The 16,074-nt window shown below is 38.3% G+C and overlaps 1 protein-coding gene across 2 annotated transcripts in view; it reads left to right on the top strand.

Annotated features, from left to right (window-relative positions):
- ches1 (checkpoint suppressor 1) overlaps positions 1 to 16,074 on the top strand; it is a 62,955-nt gene extending 46,881 nt beyond the window's left edge. For both annotated transcript variants that reach the window (XM_051644997.1, XM_051644998.1), the window contains 4 exons: positions 2,085 to 2,233; positions 7,263 to 7,324; positions 9,692 to 9,800; positions 10,964 to 16,074. In XM_051644997.1, the coding sequence (XP_051500957.1) occupies positions 2,085 to 2,233; positions 7,263 to 7,324; positions 9,692 to 9,800; positions 10,964 to 11,468 (825 nt within the window). In that variant the 3' untranslated portion in view covers positions 11,469 to 16,074. The remainder of the gene's footprint in view (positions 1 to 2,084; positions 2,234 to 7,262; positions 7,325 to 9,691; positions 9,801 to 10,963) is intronic.

Below are 16,074 nucleotides of genomic sequence, written 5' to 3' on the forward strand. Positions count from 1 at the left end.
TTTCCTTGGTACAATGCGGGATCTGAACCCGGGTCTCCTACACTGCTGACACCAGGCGTTTCTGGGCATGCCACAGGGGAAGGTAAACATGCTGGTGCCAATGCAAAAATGTCTGATGGGAGATGTCGCTTGTTGGTGAGTCGGCATAATGTGGGTGATCCTAAGGTACTGGAACTCTCTGAAACAACATGCCGACTTCCCATGCGATCATGTTGTATGATGTACGTCAGTTTGTGATAGTGCTTTGCAAGCATGTTGGTAGCTAATTGAGGGCAGATGGAAAACTGGTGGGGGACATTATGAATGAAGTCATGGGGAGTGTGTTTGAATTAACATGCACCCTAGGTGGAAACAGCATGTTGGGCCAATGGCTCCTCCAGCAGTGTGAAAAACACAAACACACACAGAAATATGGAATAAAGTTGCTTCCCCCTGCAATTTTGCAGTCGCTAATTTGTTGTGCCATCTAATCAAACCTCTCCCTTAATTGTCGCGATTGGTGTGTCAGTAAACATAGTTGATCATCACTACAGTGACTGTTCTCTAACTATGCTAATATCAGAGCTCTTTCATCATCTCGTCTCACTTATTTTTGTGCTTAATACGAGAGTTGAGATCAAAGGTGCACGGGTTTAATTTTATGGCTTGTGTGAGTTGTGTTTTTCGGTAAAGTGAAATGTGGCTTTGGAAGCCCCTGATGGGGGGCAGACAACTTGATTAGGTGGAGAACTGCTTCTTTGATCTAAAAATACATGCCAGTGTTGCCTGTTGAGGCAGTTAAAGGTGCTTCTGTCTGCACTAGACAATGAGGGTTTTGAGGTCTGGTGAGATGGGTCTAATCCTCCACCCTGCTGTTCAGTTTCCAATCAGCTCTGCAAAAGTTGTATCAAGTATAAGGAGATGGATATTATTATGGAATTTAATGTAATGTTGGGTTGTAGATCTTTAAGACAATAAATGCAACTTGACCAAACCTGATGCTCCAACTTCACTAACAATATATTACTATAAATAGACATTTTAGTTTGCACGCTTCTTGAGAGCCTTAGGCCTTGGTGCTAATCTAAGTCTAGGGATATGATTGTTTTCTGGGCTGCAAGAGGTCCCGGGTACCTATTCTGGATGAGCCCCCAATTTATGTTACATTCCAGCTCCCTTATGGCTCTGATACATTCATGCTGAAGTTCTTCTTCACTCAGAGCTAGAAAGAAGGTCAAAAGAGCTGAGCAATGGTATACGTTTTGCAAACATTCGAACCCTGTCTACACCGCTGGGGCCAGCGTTTAGAGGATAATTTAAATATGAGATGCACACTGTCCTGACAATAGAATACATGTAAAACCAATGTGACATTAAAATGTGCAATCAATGACTACATGCCACATTCTATAAAAGGAATCCACATTAGAACAATAATGATGTTTTTAACCACTCAAAGATGGTTTAAAGTAATATAGATGCAGTAGATAATGTGTAATTTGTCTTATTTACATTCTGCATACATTAATGCTAACGCCAACATGCATAAAACTCATGGGTCACCATCTGTTATTGTATTTTATAAACTTCTGTAGACTTAATTTAAAAAAAAATATATATGTATATGGTTTTAGATAATGTCTCTATGCGAAGAGTCCTACACATATAGTTTAGTTTTCACCGGCTTGGCAGCTCTGCTCTCCAGTGTGTTCATGTTGACTGATCTCAGCTGAGTGAAGAAATTAACCTGAAAGGGATATTGGTCTCAAAGTAGGTGGGACACCTTGTCACACCCACCAATCATGTCATAATTTTGGACCAATGGCAGTAAGAAGATGTTGAACAGCCGGTAAAATGAAATCCTGAAAGTTCACACTGGGAAGCTGTTTCGAATGACTGCAACAAACCCGAAAATACCTTCTTTTTGGCCAGATTTTGTTTGAAATGACATCACACCTGCTCTTTTTTCGATTTTTTGTTAGACGTATATTGGTACCTTTAGAGTATCTCATAATATTGTTTCTACTTAATTAGAAATCTTAATCAATATACTAAAAAAAATTTAATTCAACATAACAAAAACCCTGCTTTCTTTGTATTTCCAGAGCATAGGAAAGGGTTCTCTCTGGTCTATTGATCCTGACTACAGACACAATCTGATTCAGGCACTAAAGAAGACTCCATTTCATCCGTATTCCCCACGACTTCCGAAACCTTCTACCTCTCCATCTGCTTCTCCTCAGCAATACCACAGGTAACACATCCATTTTTTTCTTTTCTTTTTCCAGTTATTGCTTTTTTGTGTTCATCAGTTTGTTTTCACGCTTGACATTTTGTGTGGCTCTTGAAAGACTTTTCTGTCTCTGAAGAGCTTGGGCACAAGAAACTGGCTAGGTGTTAAATTGCAAAATGTGACTGAGACTAAGGGGCCGTTTACACGACAACATTTTAAACTAAAAATGGAAAACTTTTTATGCGTTTTGGCTGTTCGTTTACACGAAAACTTTTGAAAACGGGTTTCAAAATGCAAGTTTTTGAAAACGATGCCATTATCGTCTCCATGTAAACACACAAAAACGCGAATTTGTGAAAACGATGACGTCATGCGCACGCGTATTACGTGTTCAGCCTATAGGCATGCGCGCGAGTACTTCAAAACAATGCGCGAGACATTCAAAACTACAATGGCGGACTACAAGACTGTTTGTGCTGCTCAAGTTTGAGTTTATTGACGCTTCTCTAGCAAAGTATAGATTTACTGTATCACTACTACGTCCAGCGATCGCCATCTTCATTGTTTGTATTCATCGCTCTGTGGAAGAAAGCTTATGTGCGCAGGTGCATAGTGTTTCTTTACAAAGTAACATCGCCAAGTACTGGCCTGGCATGCATAATACAGCCTTTTTAGTCGTTTTCACAGATCCGTGTGAACGGGGATCATTTTGACAATGTTGTCGTCTGTACGTGAAACTTTTCAAAAACGCAAAGGAAAAACGTTTACGTTTTTAGTACATTGTTGTCGTGTAAACGTACCCTAAATTAACTCTAACAACCTGGCTTAATAGAATTATATTACTATACCTGCATTTTTGCACCAAATTATTTTTATGTGCCTCGTTGTATGTATCGGTGCAGTTTCCTCATGAAATGAACATTAGAGTTGTTACAACGTCTTTTCCCTTATCACACAGCAGATTATCAGTTCATAAACACTATTAGCCCTGTTCCTCACAAATGCTATCTTATGACACCAAAACACTTTTACTAAGGTGCATGACTTGTAATGTAATACATTTTAACATATGCATTACATAACCAACTACATTTACAGGCTTGTTCAAGTGCGATCAAATTGCTCCGTTGATAGAGCGATAGACCTTGTGATGCGAAGGTCCGGGTTACAAGTCCCGAAGAGCATGAGATTCGACACGAGGCAAAAGTGTCAAAGAAGCACCACAAAATGACATGGTTGCTTCAGCATTTGCGTTATTTATCTCACATTTGCTTTGTCTGACACTATCAGTTAGGTTTAGGTTAAGGGTAGGTAGGGAGGTTTTGTTGATTTAAACTTGATAGAGCATTACTCTTAAATGTATCTGTTTCTGAGAAATTTTAACAAGATTTTAGCACCACTCAGTGGACATTTCACCTCTGCCACGAAACAAAATGTCGTCACAGTAACATAACTTTCATGAGATCAGGCTGAATTCTACCATGGTATAAATAATATAGTTAGCAACCCTGCTGGAAAATTAATGCTAGACCTAGCTGGTCTTAGCTGGTTTAAGCTGGTCTAGCTTGACCCGCTGGGAGACCAAATGCCCAAACCTCCTCTAAAACCAGTAAACTAACCAGCCTGGCAGACCATCTAGGCTGGAAGACCAACAAAGACCAGCAAACCAAGCTGGTTTTTTATCAGGGAAATGAGTCATCAGAGCAGTAATCAACATCCAACCATGTTGATAAATCTCTTTACCTCCAGGTAGGAGAGGGAGAGAGAGCAGGAAAGAGACAAAGAAAGATGATACACACGCCTTTCTGTGATGTCCTCTCTCATGACCTTCCTGTGAAGAACACATTGATCATTTGTAAAGGGTATTGGGTCAGTTCCTCACTCATTCCTGAACACCTCGTCAGCAGTTGGTCCCGTTTCTCTGGGGAATCTGTGGGATAAGAAAAAAATAGGCATATGCTTGCCCTTCCTGCGCAGTTTCTCCTCCTCTGCTGTTGCTGTGACGACCAGAGCACCTCCATGGCAACACATGCATGAGACAGGTGGAATAGTAGCACAAAGCTATTTGTCTGGTAAAAGAAAAGAAAAAACAGAGATAGGACAGACAGTTAGTGCAAAGAAATACATTATAGGCTTAGCAACGCTAAACTCCATAGCAACAGTACCTTTTGCCTTGATTTTTTTCTACTTCCTCTTATGGGATGAGGGAGCTGTTCTCATTATCTTGTGGTCTGTAGTTCTCTTTTGGGAACTGAAAATCAGTAACCATATAAACAGTGGTACAGTTAATTATACAGTTACTCGGTTTACAAACACAAAGCTTATTCATTCAGAATAAGTGGCTCTTTTTCATCAATTAAATTTTAGTTTGTTATAGCCAAACAAGTGAGCCTTGACCAAACCTAATATTCCAAATTGGTTCCCTTCTGATAAATCCAGCTAAAACCTAAAAGGAGCTGGTTTTACATGTTTTTAGGCGGTCTTTAGCTGGTCCAAGCTGGTTTTCATGATTGATAAGGTGGACTAAAAGCCAGTGGCACCGATGTTGACCTGGCTGACCATTTTGGTCTATCTGGTTAGTTCTGGTGGACCAGCTTGTCTCAGCTGGTGGAGACCTGGTTGAGTTAGTTAACCATGTTCCAGAGCATAGCTCTAACTGGTTGACCAGCTAAAGCTGGTATGACCCAATTTTTTGCAGCAGGGTTTGCTGTAATGTATCTTGTTTTCCTCATTAAAAGAGGTACTGGAAATTGTAATCATCGATTCACTTACTGAGACTATCTACTATATATCCGTCCTCACATTTGGCAGATATGTAATCCATTTTTTTTTTTTTTTTTTATCCCCTTTTCTCCCAATTTGGAATGCCCAATTCCCACTACTTAGTAGGTCCTCGTGGTGGCACGGTTACTCACCTCAATCCAGGTGGCGGTGGACAAGTCTCAGTTGCCTCCACTTCTGAGACTGTCAATCTGCGCATCTTATTATGTGGCTCGTTGTGCATGACACTGTGGAGACTCCCAGCATGTGAAGGCTTATGCTACTCTCCGTGATCCACGCACAACTTACCATGTGCCCCATTGAGAGCGAGAACCACTAATCGCGACCACGAGGAGGTTACTCCATGTGACTCTACCCTCCCTAGCAACCGGGCCAATTTGATTGCTTAGGAGATCTGGCTGGAGTCACTCAGCACACCCTGGATTCAAACTCACGACTCCAGGGGTGGTAGTCAGCGTCAATACTCGCTGAGCTACCCAGGCCCCGTATATGTAAGTGCATTTGTAATTATGAACTAGGATAAGTTCTCACACAAAGATCTTTATGTGTCCATACTTAACTTGGGATATAGTTTCAGGACTAAAGGAGTCCACCTAAGGGAAGGCATAATGTAAAATGTTATTAGAAATAGATGCCATTTGTATCCATTGATTTGGACTGTCTGTAAACGAGTAATTATGGTGAATAATGGGATTTCCGAGCCTCTCCGGAACATATGTACTGGTTCAATCAGATTCCAGCACTACCTCTTAGTCTGCAGTTTGCAGTCCGCACCATCATGTTCTTATTCTTTTCATTTTCTGCTTATATTTCCTTCTCCTCTGCTTCATCTCTCATTGACTGGGATTTCAGAAGTTTATGATTCATTTCTAATTGTTTTAAATGTGGTTTTATCATTTCATTTTTACCCAATATCTTTCATTTGGGTCATTCAATGAAATGAGAGCCTTTTTTAGTTGGTGATCCTGATATGGTCATATTTCTTAGAAATATTTCTACAAGGGATACACAGATACAAATTTTGTGTGCCGATACCGATATCCAGTAACATCTGCTGATACCAATAGTTTGGTGTTTCTACTTTTCTATGCTACCTTGTTTCAAATCACTGACAATTGATTGCATAACTTCTAAAGAAATTAAAATAATTTTACTCTCTGTCTCTACATGTCTTCCATGTTTTAGAATAACTGATCTCAGTTATAAACAATGCACATAATTAACTCACATGAACTGAATGATGAAGCTTGACCCTTATTATATCGTCTGTTTTTAAACAATCGGCTGATGTACAATAGTGCAAAATTGTTTTTATCGGCTGATGTTTGGCCGACATACCGGTGCATGTCAAATTTCTGCAAATATTCACTTTTCATTAGCAATTGTTTTCCATACAAAATCTTGCAAACAGTGTTGACATTTTAAGATCATCCCTTACTGACAAACAATTGGGGCTGTCAATCAATTAACACTCGTGCACCCCACCACCCCCCACCCTGTCAGACGATGTAACATTCGCACACCACAGACTGGTCACAGTACCCCCCCCACCCCCGTGAAAAAATCCTTTGCTCCTACAAAGGACATGATTAATTGCATAAATTTTTTTACGCATTATTTTTTGTATAATCACACTAAATTAATTTCCTTAAATCGACAGCCCTAAACAAAATATAAGATAAAGTGATAAAAAGAGAAGAGTTTATTTTGCACTTAAAAATGTATTTTCTGGAAAGGGTGATGATGTCATTGTTTTTACTATATACAAAAGGGATTTTATTACTTTAAAAATTGACAAATATGATTATATCATGGTTGACACTTAACCTGGGGACACAACTTCAAGGTTTTATGTAATTATTCGTAATGTCAACTAAAATATACAAAAGCATATAGAAAGAATAAAGACAAAAGGCAGACTTTTATTTCCATAAAATTTGTGCATATTTTCTAATATGGCAAGGAGAATTTGGAAAATGTGGGGACATGCATACTGATTGAAAAAAAAAAAAAAAAAAAAAAAAATATATATATATATATATATATATATATATATATATATATATATATATATATATATAAACAATAAGGTTACTGAATTTTTGTTAATGTGTGTAGAAAAATGCTAATATTAACACAAAACAAAAGCTGGCATGAGCTATTTATTGTTCAGGTCATTTTTACACATATGAAGGCTATATATGTTTCTTAGAAAGACTCATTAAACTTCCTCTCTCTAACAGTCTCTCTCTCTGTCTTTATCCCTCAGTAGTCCACTATGGCCAGGAAGTCCATTCTTCAGAAAAAATGGAGGAAAAATGCTCTTACAAGGTGAAAACCCTGCAATTGTTTCATGCAGACTTTTGTCTATTCCGTCTATTCTGTATTTTTTATTTTTTTCAACTGTATTGCAGGAGATCCTTGATTTAAAAACAAATACCCTTTATAGCTCAGATACCTGCTTTGAGTCTGTAGATTACCTTTTGTAATCTCTTGGGAATCATTCTTTTTTTCATCACTCTTTCTCTCATTTCCCACGACAGCTCCATCTCTCTTTCAGTCCATCCGTTTCTCGTCTCTGTCTCCCCTCTCTCTCATTCCTTGTTGGTGTCCCAGCTGTTTAAATGTCCATTCAATTCCAATCAGGGTGCTCTCTTTCCACTCCACAGCGAGCAGCTAAATGGAAGGAAATGGATACATTATCTGTCTGTAGTGGCTCCTCTCTCCTTCTCGTCTGCTCTTGATAATGGAATAATGGAGGCAGTGCTGCCTGTGAAAAGTGTCTGAACAGGGCTATTGGCTTTTCAGTGATGTGAATGTCTTGATGGCTGTCTACATAAAAGCAAAGAGCACAGTGTGTGAGTATGTGTGTCAAGCTCTCGGCTGGACAGTATTGGCTCAAGGCCACTTCACTAAAGCTTGCAACTAGCTAATGCTGGAGTGCTTACAGTTTTTGAATGGACACCTGTGATGGCTGTCTCAGTGTCCTTTTTGCCTGTCCCTTAAAGGCATAGCTCACCCAAAAATGAAAATTCTTTCATCGTTTACTCACCCTCACCATGTAGTTCTCCAAACCATACTGTATATTACTTTCTTCTATGGAAGAAGTGTTCTTCAGTTAGTCTCTTTATTAGATGTTTCTTTTAGAGATGTCATTACAATCACTACCTCAGGAGATATAGTAGATGTCTGTGTGAGTGTATTGTCATTTGATCCTGTTCCAATGTAGAATATTAGCAGGAATTTCCATGTCCAATCCAGTCTATGGATGGTAGGTACACCTTGGTGCAGCTGGTAAAATGTAACCATTTGTGATATTAAAGGCAAATCCTGTGTAGATAATAAAGGCCCCGACATACACATGGTGAAGTGCGTCGTTCTTCATTCATTCACGCTGCTGGGGGATTTGTTTAGAGGAGCATTTAAATTTGAGGATGAACAACTACCCTTATAAAAAATCTAGAGTTCTGGAAAACTAGCCACAAATTTGCTGTAGATTTGCTACTAGATTTGCTAATAGCATATTTGCTATTATTTTCACATTCAAATGAGCTTGTAATTCGCTACAAATGTTTGCCAGAAGTTTGAAGCTCTTCACCGGTAGTGGTGAACCTACAGCAAACCTTTGGCAACAATGGACAGTTTGTCGCAAGTTTGCCGCAAAGCTCATTCTCATGTGAAAATAATCAGTGTTGAGTTTGTGGCAAATTTGCCATGAACTCTCGATTTTTGTAATGGTAATGTGACATTAAAAGATCAAGATCAGTAAAAGAAGCTGTGTTAACCACTCAGTGATTTAAAGTAATATATATGCTGTAGATAATGTGTAATTTGTCATGTTTACATTCTACATTCATGGTGCTAATGCGCTAACACGCTATACGTGGCCATAATATGCGCCGGTTACACTCTGTTGCTGTAATTTATGGTGACACTGATACTACTGCTAAGGTAGGTGTACAAAAGAGTGTTAATGGGCAAAATACAGCAAAAGAATGATGATAAGATAGGCATATCTCAATTCGGGCAAATGTGTTTGGCTTTTGGCTGCAGACGGCACATGATTTGAAGCAGCTTATCAAACAACACAGTGAATGATGGGCACTGAAGAATATTTGAGTATATTTAATTCCTTTTGTAGACTTATTAAACAAAAACAAAAAAATCAAATGACATGTTCTTGGAAATGTCTTTATGTGAACGATCTTACAGATGTAGGTTAGTTTGCACCACCTCGCTAATAACTCTTCATGTCAGTGTTTTCATGTTGACTGATCTTAACTGACTGAACAATATATCTGAAAAATCTGTCGGACTCAAAGTAGGTGGAGCTCCAGGTTGCACCTACTGATGACGTGGACCAATGGCAGTAATGGTATAGTGTTATAGTAATGGTAAAGGTGTTTAGCAGCTGGTAAGAAGTTTTCCTGAAACTTTGCCCTGGCAAGCTGTTACGAAACACCAAAACGTACTCAGTAACACCTCCTTTTTGGCAAGATTTTGTTCGAAATTACATCATACCTGTTCGTTCTTCATTTTCGTATGAAGTGTGCTGGGGCCTTAAGCATCTAGTTATACAATGCTGCCCAACCCTGGTTACTAAAATCTCTGAAGAAAAGTTCTCTTCAGTGTTTGTATTTATGTTTTGTGTATGGTATACCTACCATGAGTTGTAACTGGGTGTTTGTTGTGTTTCAGTTCCACAGAGAGTGATACAGCATGGCTCATGTGTCAGTGCTCAGAGACTATTTCCAGTAATCAGACCCCTTCCATTGAGTCCTGTGAGCAAGAGGACCACAGCCGTGAGGTTGGTATTATTCTTGACTCTTCCAACACTTGCAAACCAAGCTGGCATATGGATATGTTTGAAACATTCAAAACTCCTTTCTGTCTTGGCTTTTGACAAAAAGTGTCTACATTTTAAAAAGTCAACAGGAAGAGTTGCGTTTTTGACAGTGCCTCAACTGAGTGCGTAGATGACATGAATAAACAATGGCCCCAGGTTAGTTACGTCAATATCATTAAATACTTAGAGTTGTTATGACAGCCACAACTGTTTCAGTAGTTTTACATCCGGAATCAGAAAACAGTCCAGCAGCAGTCAGAATCAAAATGGCGCCGCATGGTGGTTGTTCAAGATTACTTTTCTAAGCAGTCAGACTTTTCAGATCAGATTTTCACATGGCAAACGATAAAACAGACAACAAAAATCCCGTAGACATATTAAAGGTGAAGTATTTAAATTTTTTTTATGTCAAAATACATTCTACTATCCCAGTTTATTGCTTATTGACAACTATAATTAAGCCATTTGTGGGTTTACCTTCCCCAAAAGTGTAAACACTGAGCCTCCCAGACACTATCAAAACATTGATATTTATATTTTGAGCAGCCTGCTCAGCTCCACCCATCCTTTTCTAGCTCAACCTATAGCGTGAGTATAGGCATAGCTACTTGAACTAGCTGTTCAGCTGGAGGAATATGAACCATGGCATACGAGTACAGAGGAAAAGAAATGTAGATTCATCTACAGATGTTAAAGGCAAAATTTGAAGACTTGCTAAAAGACACCGAGACAGAGAGTGGTGTAAACATTGGTGTCACATTTTACGTGGAGGACACACACACCACCAATAATGAGATCACTCTGGCAAACAGGAACGGCAATAAAGAGATCGTCGCGGAAGTCACTAATACACAATTTTATCATATTGCTGTTGCCACCATTTTTTTCCCACTGTTAAAATACTTTCTTCTATCCATGCCTAATGTGGATATATAATATAAGTAAGCCATTCGTTGGTTGACTACCCTGAAAAGTATAAACACTGTAGTACATAACATCTGACCAGTCCAACATAGAACCACATTGGCTCAACAAATTCTGTGAGTTTGGGACAGGGGGAATGTTTTGGAACAGCTGTTTGAAAACTTAATCTTTTCCCTCCACTTCTCTCTCTCTCTTATCAGATCAGCCCTGGGCGACTACCTGACACGGGGCAGAAACGGTATGTGCAGTGACTCTCCTCCACCCAGCGATGATCAACAGGAGGATCACACATACAGCAGCTCTCAGTCCCTGAGTACAAAGAGGGACAGTTCTTTCCCCATCTCCTCCTGCTCCACTCAGGGATTCCTCTCTGCCTACAGCCATGGTCAGAAGATAACAGTCACTGAGGTCAAAGAGGAGCAAAAAGACTTTCCGCTGGACACTACGCCACCTCCTTCCCAACTACTCCAGCACAGAAGAATGCTGTGGACCAAAGGTCAACTACGGACCCCTGGCGACACGCTTCCACTGAAGAAGAGGCGGGCAGAAAAGCTTCTGGGAAGCGATGAGGAAGATGAGAAGATGAAGGAGGCAGCGGGGTCGTTGCTTCATCTGGCTGGCATGCGCACAGGTTTGAATAAAAACGGTCAGCGTGTATGTAAAGTTCAGAAGGAACTGAAAGAGGAAATGAAAGATGAGCAATGAGCGGAAATCCCTTCAACACAGATCTAAATACTTCTGTTCCAGGATATCAGGTGAATTCTAGTCAGTTGTGGCAATATCAATAAAATTACTGTCGTCCTGTGTTCAATTTTATTTCCGGCTGAATGATTCTCATGTCCATGTTGTTTTGTGCGGGTGTGTGCGTGCGCAGAGGGAAGAAAAGCCATAGTAAAATTTCAGTCATTTGAGTGCAAAAATGTTTTAATGTTTGTTTTTGTTAATTCGTCAACCCTAGCGAACAATTTAAAATAATTAAAGGTGCACATGAGTTTCATATCTGGATAGTGTTTGGATATTCTTTAGCTGGATTGTATTTACACCTTGCAGTCAAATGTGTCTCAACTGTGGTCGGATAGAAATCCAATCAACATTACCCACGCAAAATGGAAAATGCTACTTACATATTACATCAGAAGCTGTGGCAACTGAAAATTCTCTTGTCTTTTAATGAATTCTATTGCTTTCCATCACTTTAACAGTCAGGGTTTTCCCTTCATTGAAAATTTTTTGGCAGCCATCAAAGCTAAATTTCGGGTCGCCGAAACAAATGTAATAATATTCATCTCGCGCTCTGCAGTTTGTAGAGCTAATTATGCTTTTTTTCTGAAATGCGCGAGTGAAGTGTGGTTTCACGTGAGTATTATGTTAGCCACATAGTGATTAGAAAACAGGAGAGAGAAGCTAGTGAGTGGGGATTTGAAGAGAGAGACGAGATATTCCAAGTGCATTACAATGGAATTCATGGGATATTGTTCATTGTTCAGGTAACAAGATTGCAGAACGGCAGTGTGTGTTGTGCTCTTCACATTGCGATGGCAGAATTAAAAGAATATTCCGGGTTCAACACAAGTTAAGCTCAATCAACAGCATTTGTGGCATAGTATTGATTAACATAAAAATTAATTTCAACTCATCCCTCCTTTTCTTTAAAAAAAGCAAAAAATCTGGGTTCCAGTGAAGAACTTACAATAGAAGTGAATGGAACAGAATAAGGCAAGAACCCACAACACAGCACTTTAACAACAGATAACTGTAGTGCAACCTCATCAAATAATTAATTACTTGTGTAGTTGTATACAGATAACAAAAATGCATTTGCATTTAAACCTTCTTTGAATGGGTTCAGAATGCTTCTCTGACCACCTCCAACAGCAATCCGATCACCGAAAACGCATGTTAATGCAAGGTGTAAATGGGGCCATACTGACACCTAGCGGTGTGGATGCAGCATTGCCCAAAAACAAAGTTTTCAGTTGGTCATGTGATCTCAAGATGGCGAACCTCATGAAGCGACCCGCTCCTTATAAAATACAGCTTTTATTGGGCAACTGATATGACTGGAGGCTTCATCTCATGTAAGTGTACATGATTTTTTTATATATATATATTTAAATCATGTACACTTACATAAGACGCCCCAGCTAAGACCCAGCCATAGTACATGGTATTTATTTATGGGTAAAACTTTCTGAGAAAAAATGATTGAGTGCACCTTTAAATATGTTGTAGCAGTTCTTCTAGTTGCAAGTTTGAAAGTTGAATGGAGAGATCTTTATGCTGCTCTTAAGTGTGCCAAAGAAGAGACCTGTTGAAGAGAGTGCAGCTAATCCATGCACACTTCGTAAGACCAATAATAGAATTAAAAAGTAATAAAACCAACTTATATTAGAAGAAAAAAAAAACATCTTTAAGATGAATATTTATTTATTAAGCAGCATATGTTTTTGTGGGAAAATGACCTGTGTCCAGTGGATAACAAATCTAAAAGGTCAAATGCAATACATAAATTGTCTCTTAAATGCCTGGTGTTCAAAACATTTCTGGTATTAGTTCCTATTAAAGCACACTGAAAACCGATCTTTTATGAAGCAATGTGTCAGAAATGCCTATTGTGTTAATATCAAAGTTTTGCCAAAATGTTGGTGTTTTTTCAATTTTATTTGCTTAATTTTTTTTTTGTCTTCATCACAGTCCAAGCTATTTGTCCTGCCAGGATAACACTGTAAAAAGTAATTCCCTATTTTTCTTTTTTTACAGAAGGCGGTTTTTGCCTCAGGTTTGCCTCAGTTATATTGCATGGATGCTTATACATAAGAAAGAAGTATTTTCTTTTTTTAAATGAAAGATCATGTAAGATAGATATTTAGCATGAGGCATGGCTTGTTTTATTACAAGAAAACAAAAAGAGGGCCTAGTCGGCGTCTCTTAAATCATACGTTTCTTGCTTTACTTTTTTTATTATTATTATTATTGTATCTCTTCTTTGGCAGACAACTCTTCCAAAGGAAGAGACTTATTGAAAACCAATTTTCAAACAGATCTGCCTTGTATTGAATATCAGGTGAAACAGATTTTGCCTTTTTTTTTTTTTTTTTTTGTGGTCCTCGGGTTGGTCGTCCTTTTCAATTCATTGATGTAAGTGTTCAGATGTTGTTAATACTCAGTGTTAAATGACCTATCACTCTGTACACCCTTTAAGGTTGTGCCTGCCTTTAGTTCATGTGCTTGGATGTCTGTTCTGTTCTTTTGTAATGGTTAACTACTCTGTTAGGGTCATTTTCATTGTGCAGCCTGCATCAATGATATCATAAATTGTACCGAAATAGTTTGACAAGGAATTAGAATAGGCTTCAGTGTTTGAAACGGGATGATCCCCGATTACTGCACTGCTTGACTGATGAAAATGTCAATCAGCCTTTAAGTCTAGATCAAATGATTACTAATTTTTAATACAGTTAATATGTCAGTGATTGAACAATTAGCAAATTATGCCTTGGCTTGTCTGTTTTTTCCCTTGACTGCTTTGAAGTACCCCTCTCTGTTTCCACCTCTCGTGAACTTGAACTGCATCTGAGAAACTGAATGGCCAAGTATGCAAGGGTCCCATAGTGGTCTTAAAGGGACAGTTCACCCAAAAGTTCTCTTTCTCTAAGTTGATATAATGTTCTGAAATTTTGATGGATTCTCGGGTCATCATCTCTCATCACCATTCATATATTTATTATGCAGCATCTATCTTAAGTGTTTACACTCCACTTATACTTTTTATATTAAAGTCTTTCTGAATGTTTTGTGTCCTCCAGGGCTGAGGAGCATGAATATGTTAACCATTTTCCAGTCCTTTAAAATACTCCTTTTTTCAATATCCTTTAATGTTTCAGCACTTTCTTAAAGGGATAGTTCACCCAAGAATTTAAATTCTCTCAACATTTATTCACCCTCACGCCATCCCAGATGTGTATGACTTACTTTCTTCTGCAGAATACAAAGATTTTTAGAAGAATATCTCAGCTCTGTAGGTCCATACAATGCAAGTGAATGGTGATCAAAACTTTGAATCTCCAAAAAGCACATAAATGCAGCATAAAAGTAATTCATATATCTCCAGTGGATAAATTCAAATCTTCAGAAGCAATATGATAAGTGTGGGTAAGAAAAAGATCAATATTTAAGTCCTTTTTTACTATAAATCTCCATTTTTACTTTTACTTCAACATGTTTCATCTTTTGTTTTTGGCGATTCGTGTTCGTCATGCATATCACCACTTACTAGACAGGGAGGAGAATTTATAGTAAAAAAGGACCTAAATATTATTCTGTTTCTCACCCACACATATCATATTGCTTGTGGAGATTTGGATTTAATCACTGGATTCATATGGATTACTTTTATGCTGTATGTATGTGCTTTTTTTACCTTGAAAGATCTGGTCACCATTCACTTGCATTGCATGGACCTACAGAGCTGAGATATTCTTCTAAAAATCTTTGTTTGTGTTCTGCAGAAGACAGAAAGTCATTCACATCTGGGATAGCATAAGGGTAAGTAAATGATGAGAGAATTTTCATTTTTGGGTGAACTAAAATAGTTTGGGTGAACTACTTTATATAGTATAGGACTGTTTGTCCTCTGCAGGGGGTCTAGTGGTGTATTAGGTGGAGTGGCGCTGTAAGTGCTGGTTTGCTGTGCGAGTACAGTGTAAAGTATGGACTATATCCCCTATTTTATTATGATTTACATTGGCAATAAGCTGCTGCTACAGTTTTACTTTAAATTTATGCCAGTCCAATAACATGGCATTTGTTTTTGTGTACCAACAACATGATTTCTATTTAACTGATTGAATGGCTAACTGAAATCCATACAAATCCATATAAGACAAAAGAGGGAGAAAATATGAATAAATTATTTATTTGAAAACTGTCACTGCCTCTGAAATGATATGTGAAATAATATAAGGGTTTTGTCGATGTTGTTTGTTTATTTTGCCAAATATGTTTCTGTCCTTGTACTTTAAGTCACTAGTGGTCTGGTTTGATTTCTAGAGCACAATGGAGTCATGATGAATATGTATTTGACCAGGTCATTTTTCAATACACTCAGATGCCAGTGCTGTACGAGTATAAAGCTGTCTATTTCCTTGGTGTCATATTGCCAAAGACCAATATCAAACTATTTCATCAATACATGTAAATAACTGTCTTTGTGACAAAAATGTCATGTCATATTGTTACTTTTCAACATATTTCTCCTGAAATTTAAAATGTTTATGTAATGTATTGTCTTCCAGTTGCAATAATAAAAATA

This window comes from Myxocyprinus asiaticus, chromosome 19 (genome assembly GCF_019703515.2).
Source record: "Myxocyprinus asiaticus isolate MX2 ecotype Aquarium Trade chromosome 19, UBuf_Myxa_2, whole genome shotgun sequence".
NCBI lineage: Eukaryota > Metazoa > Chordata > Actinopteri > Cypriniformes > Catostomidae > Myxocyprinus > Myxocyprinus asiaticus.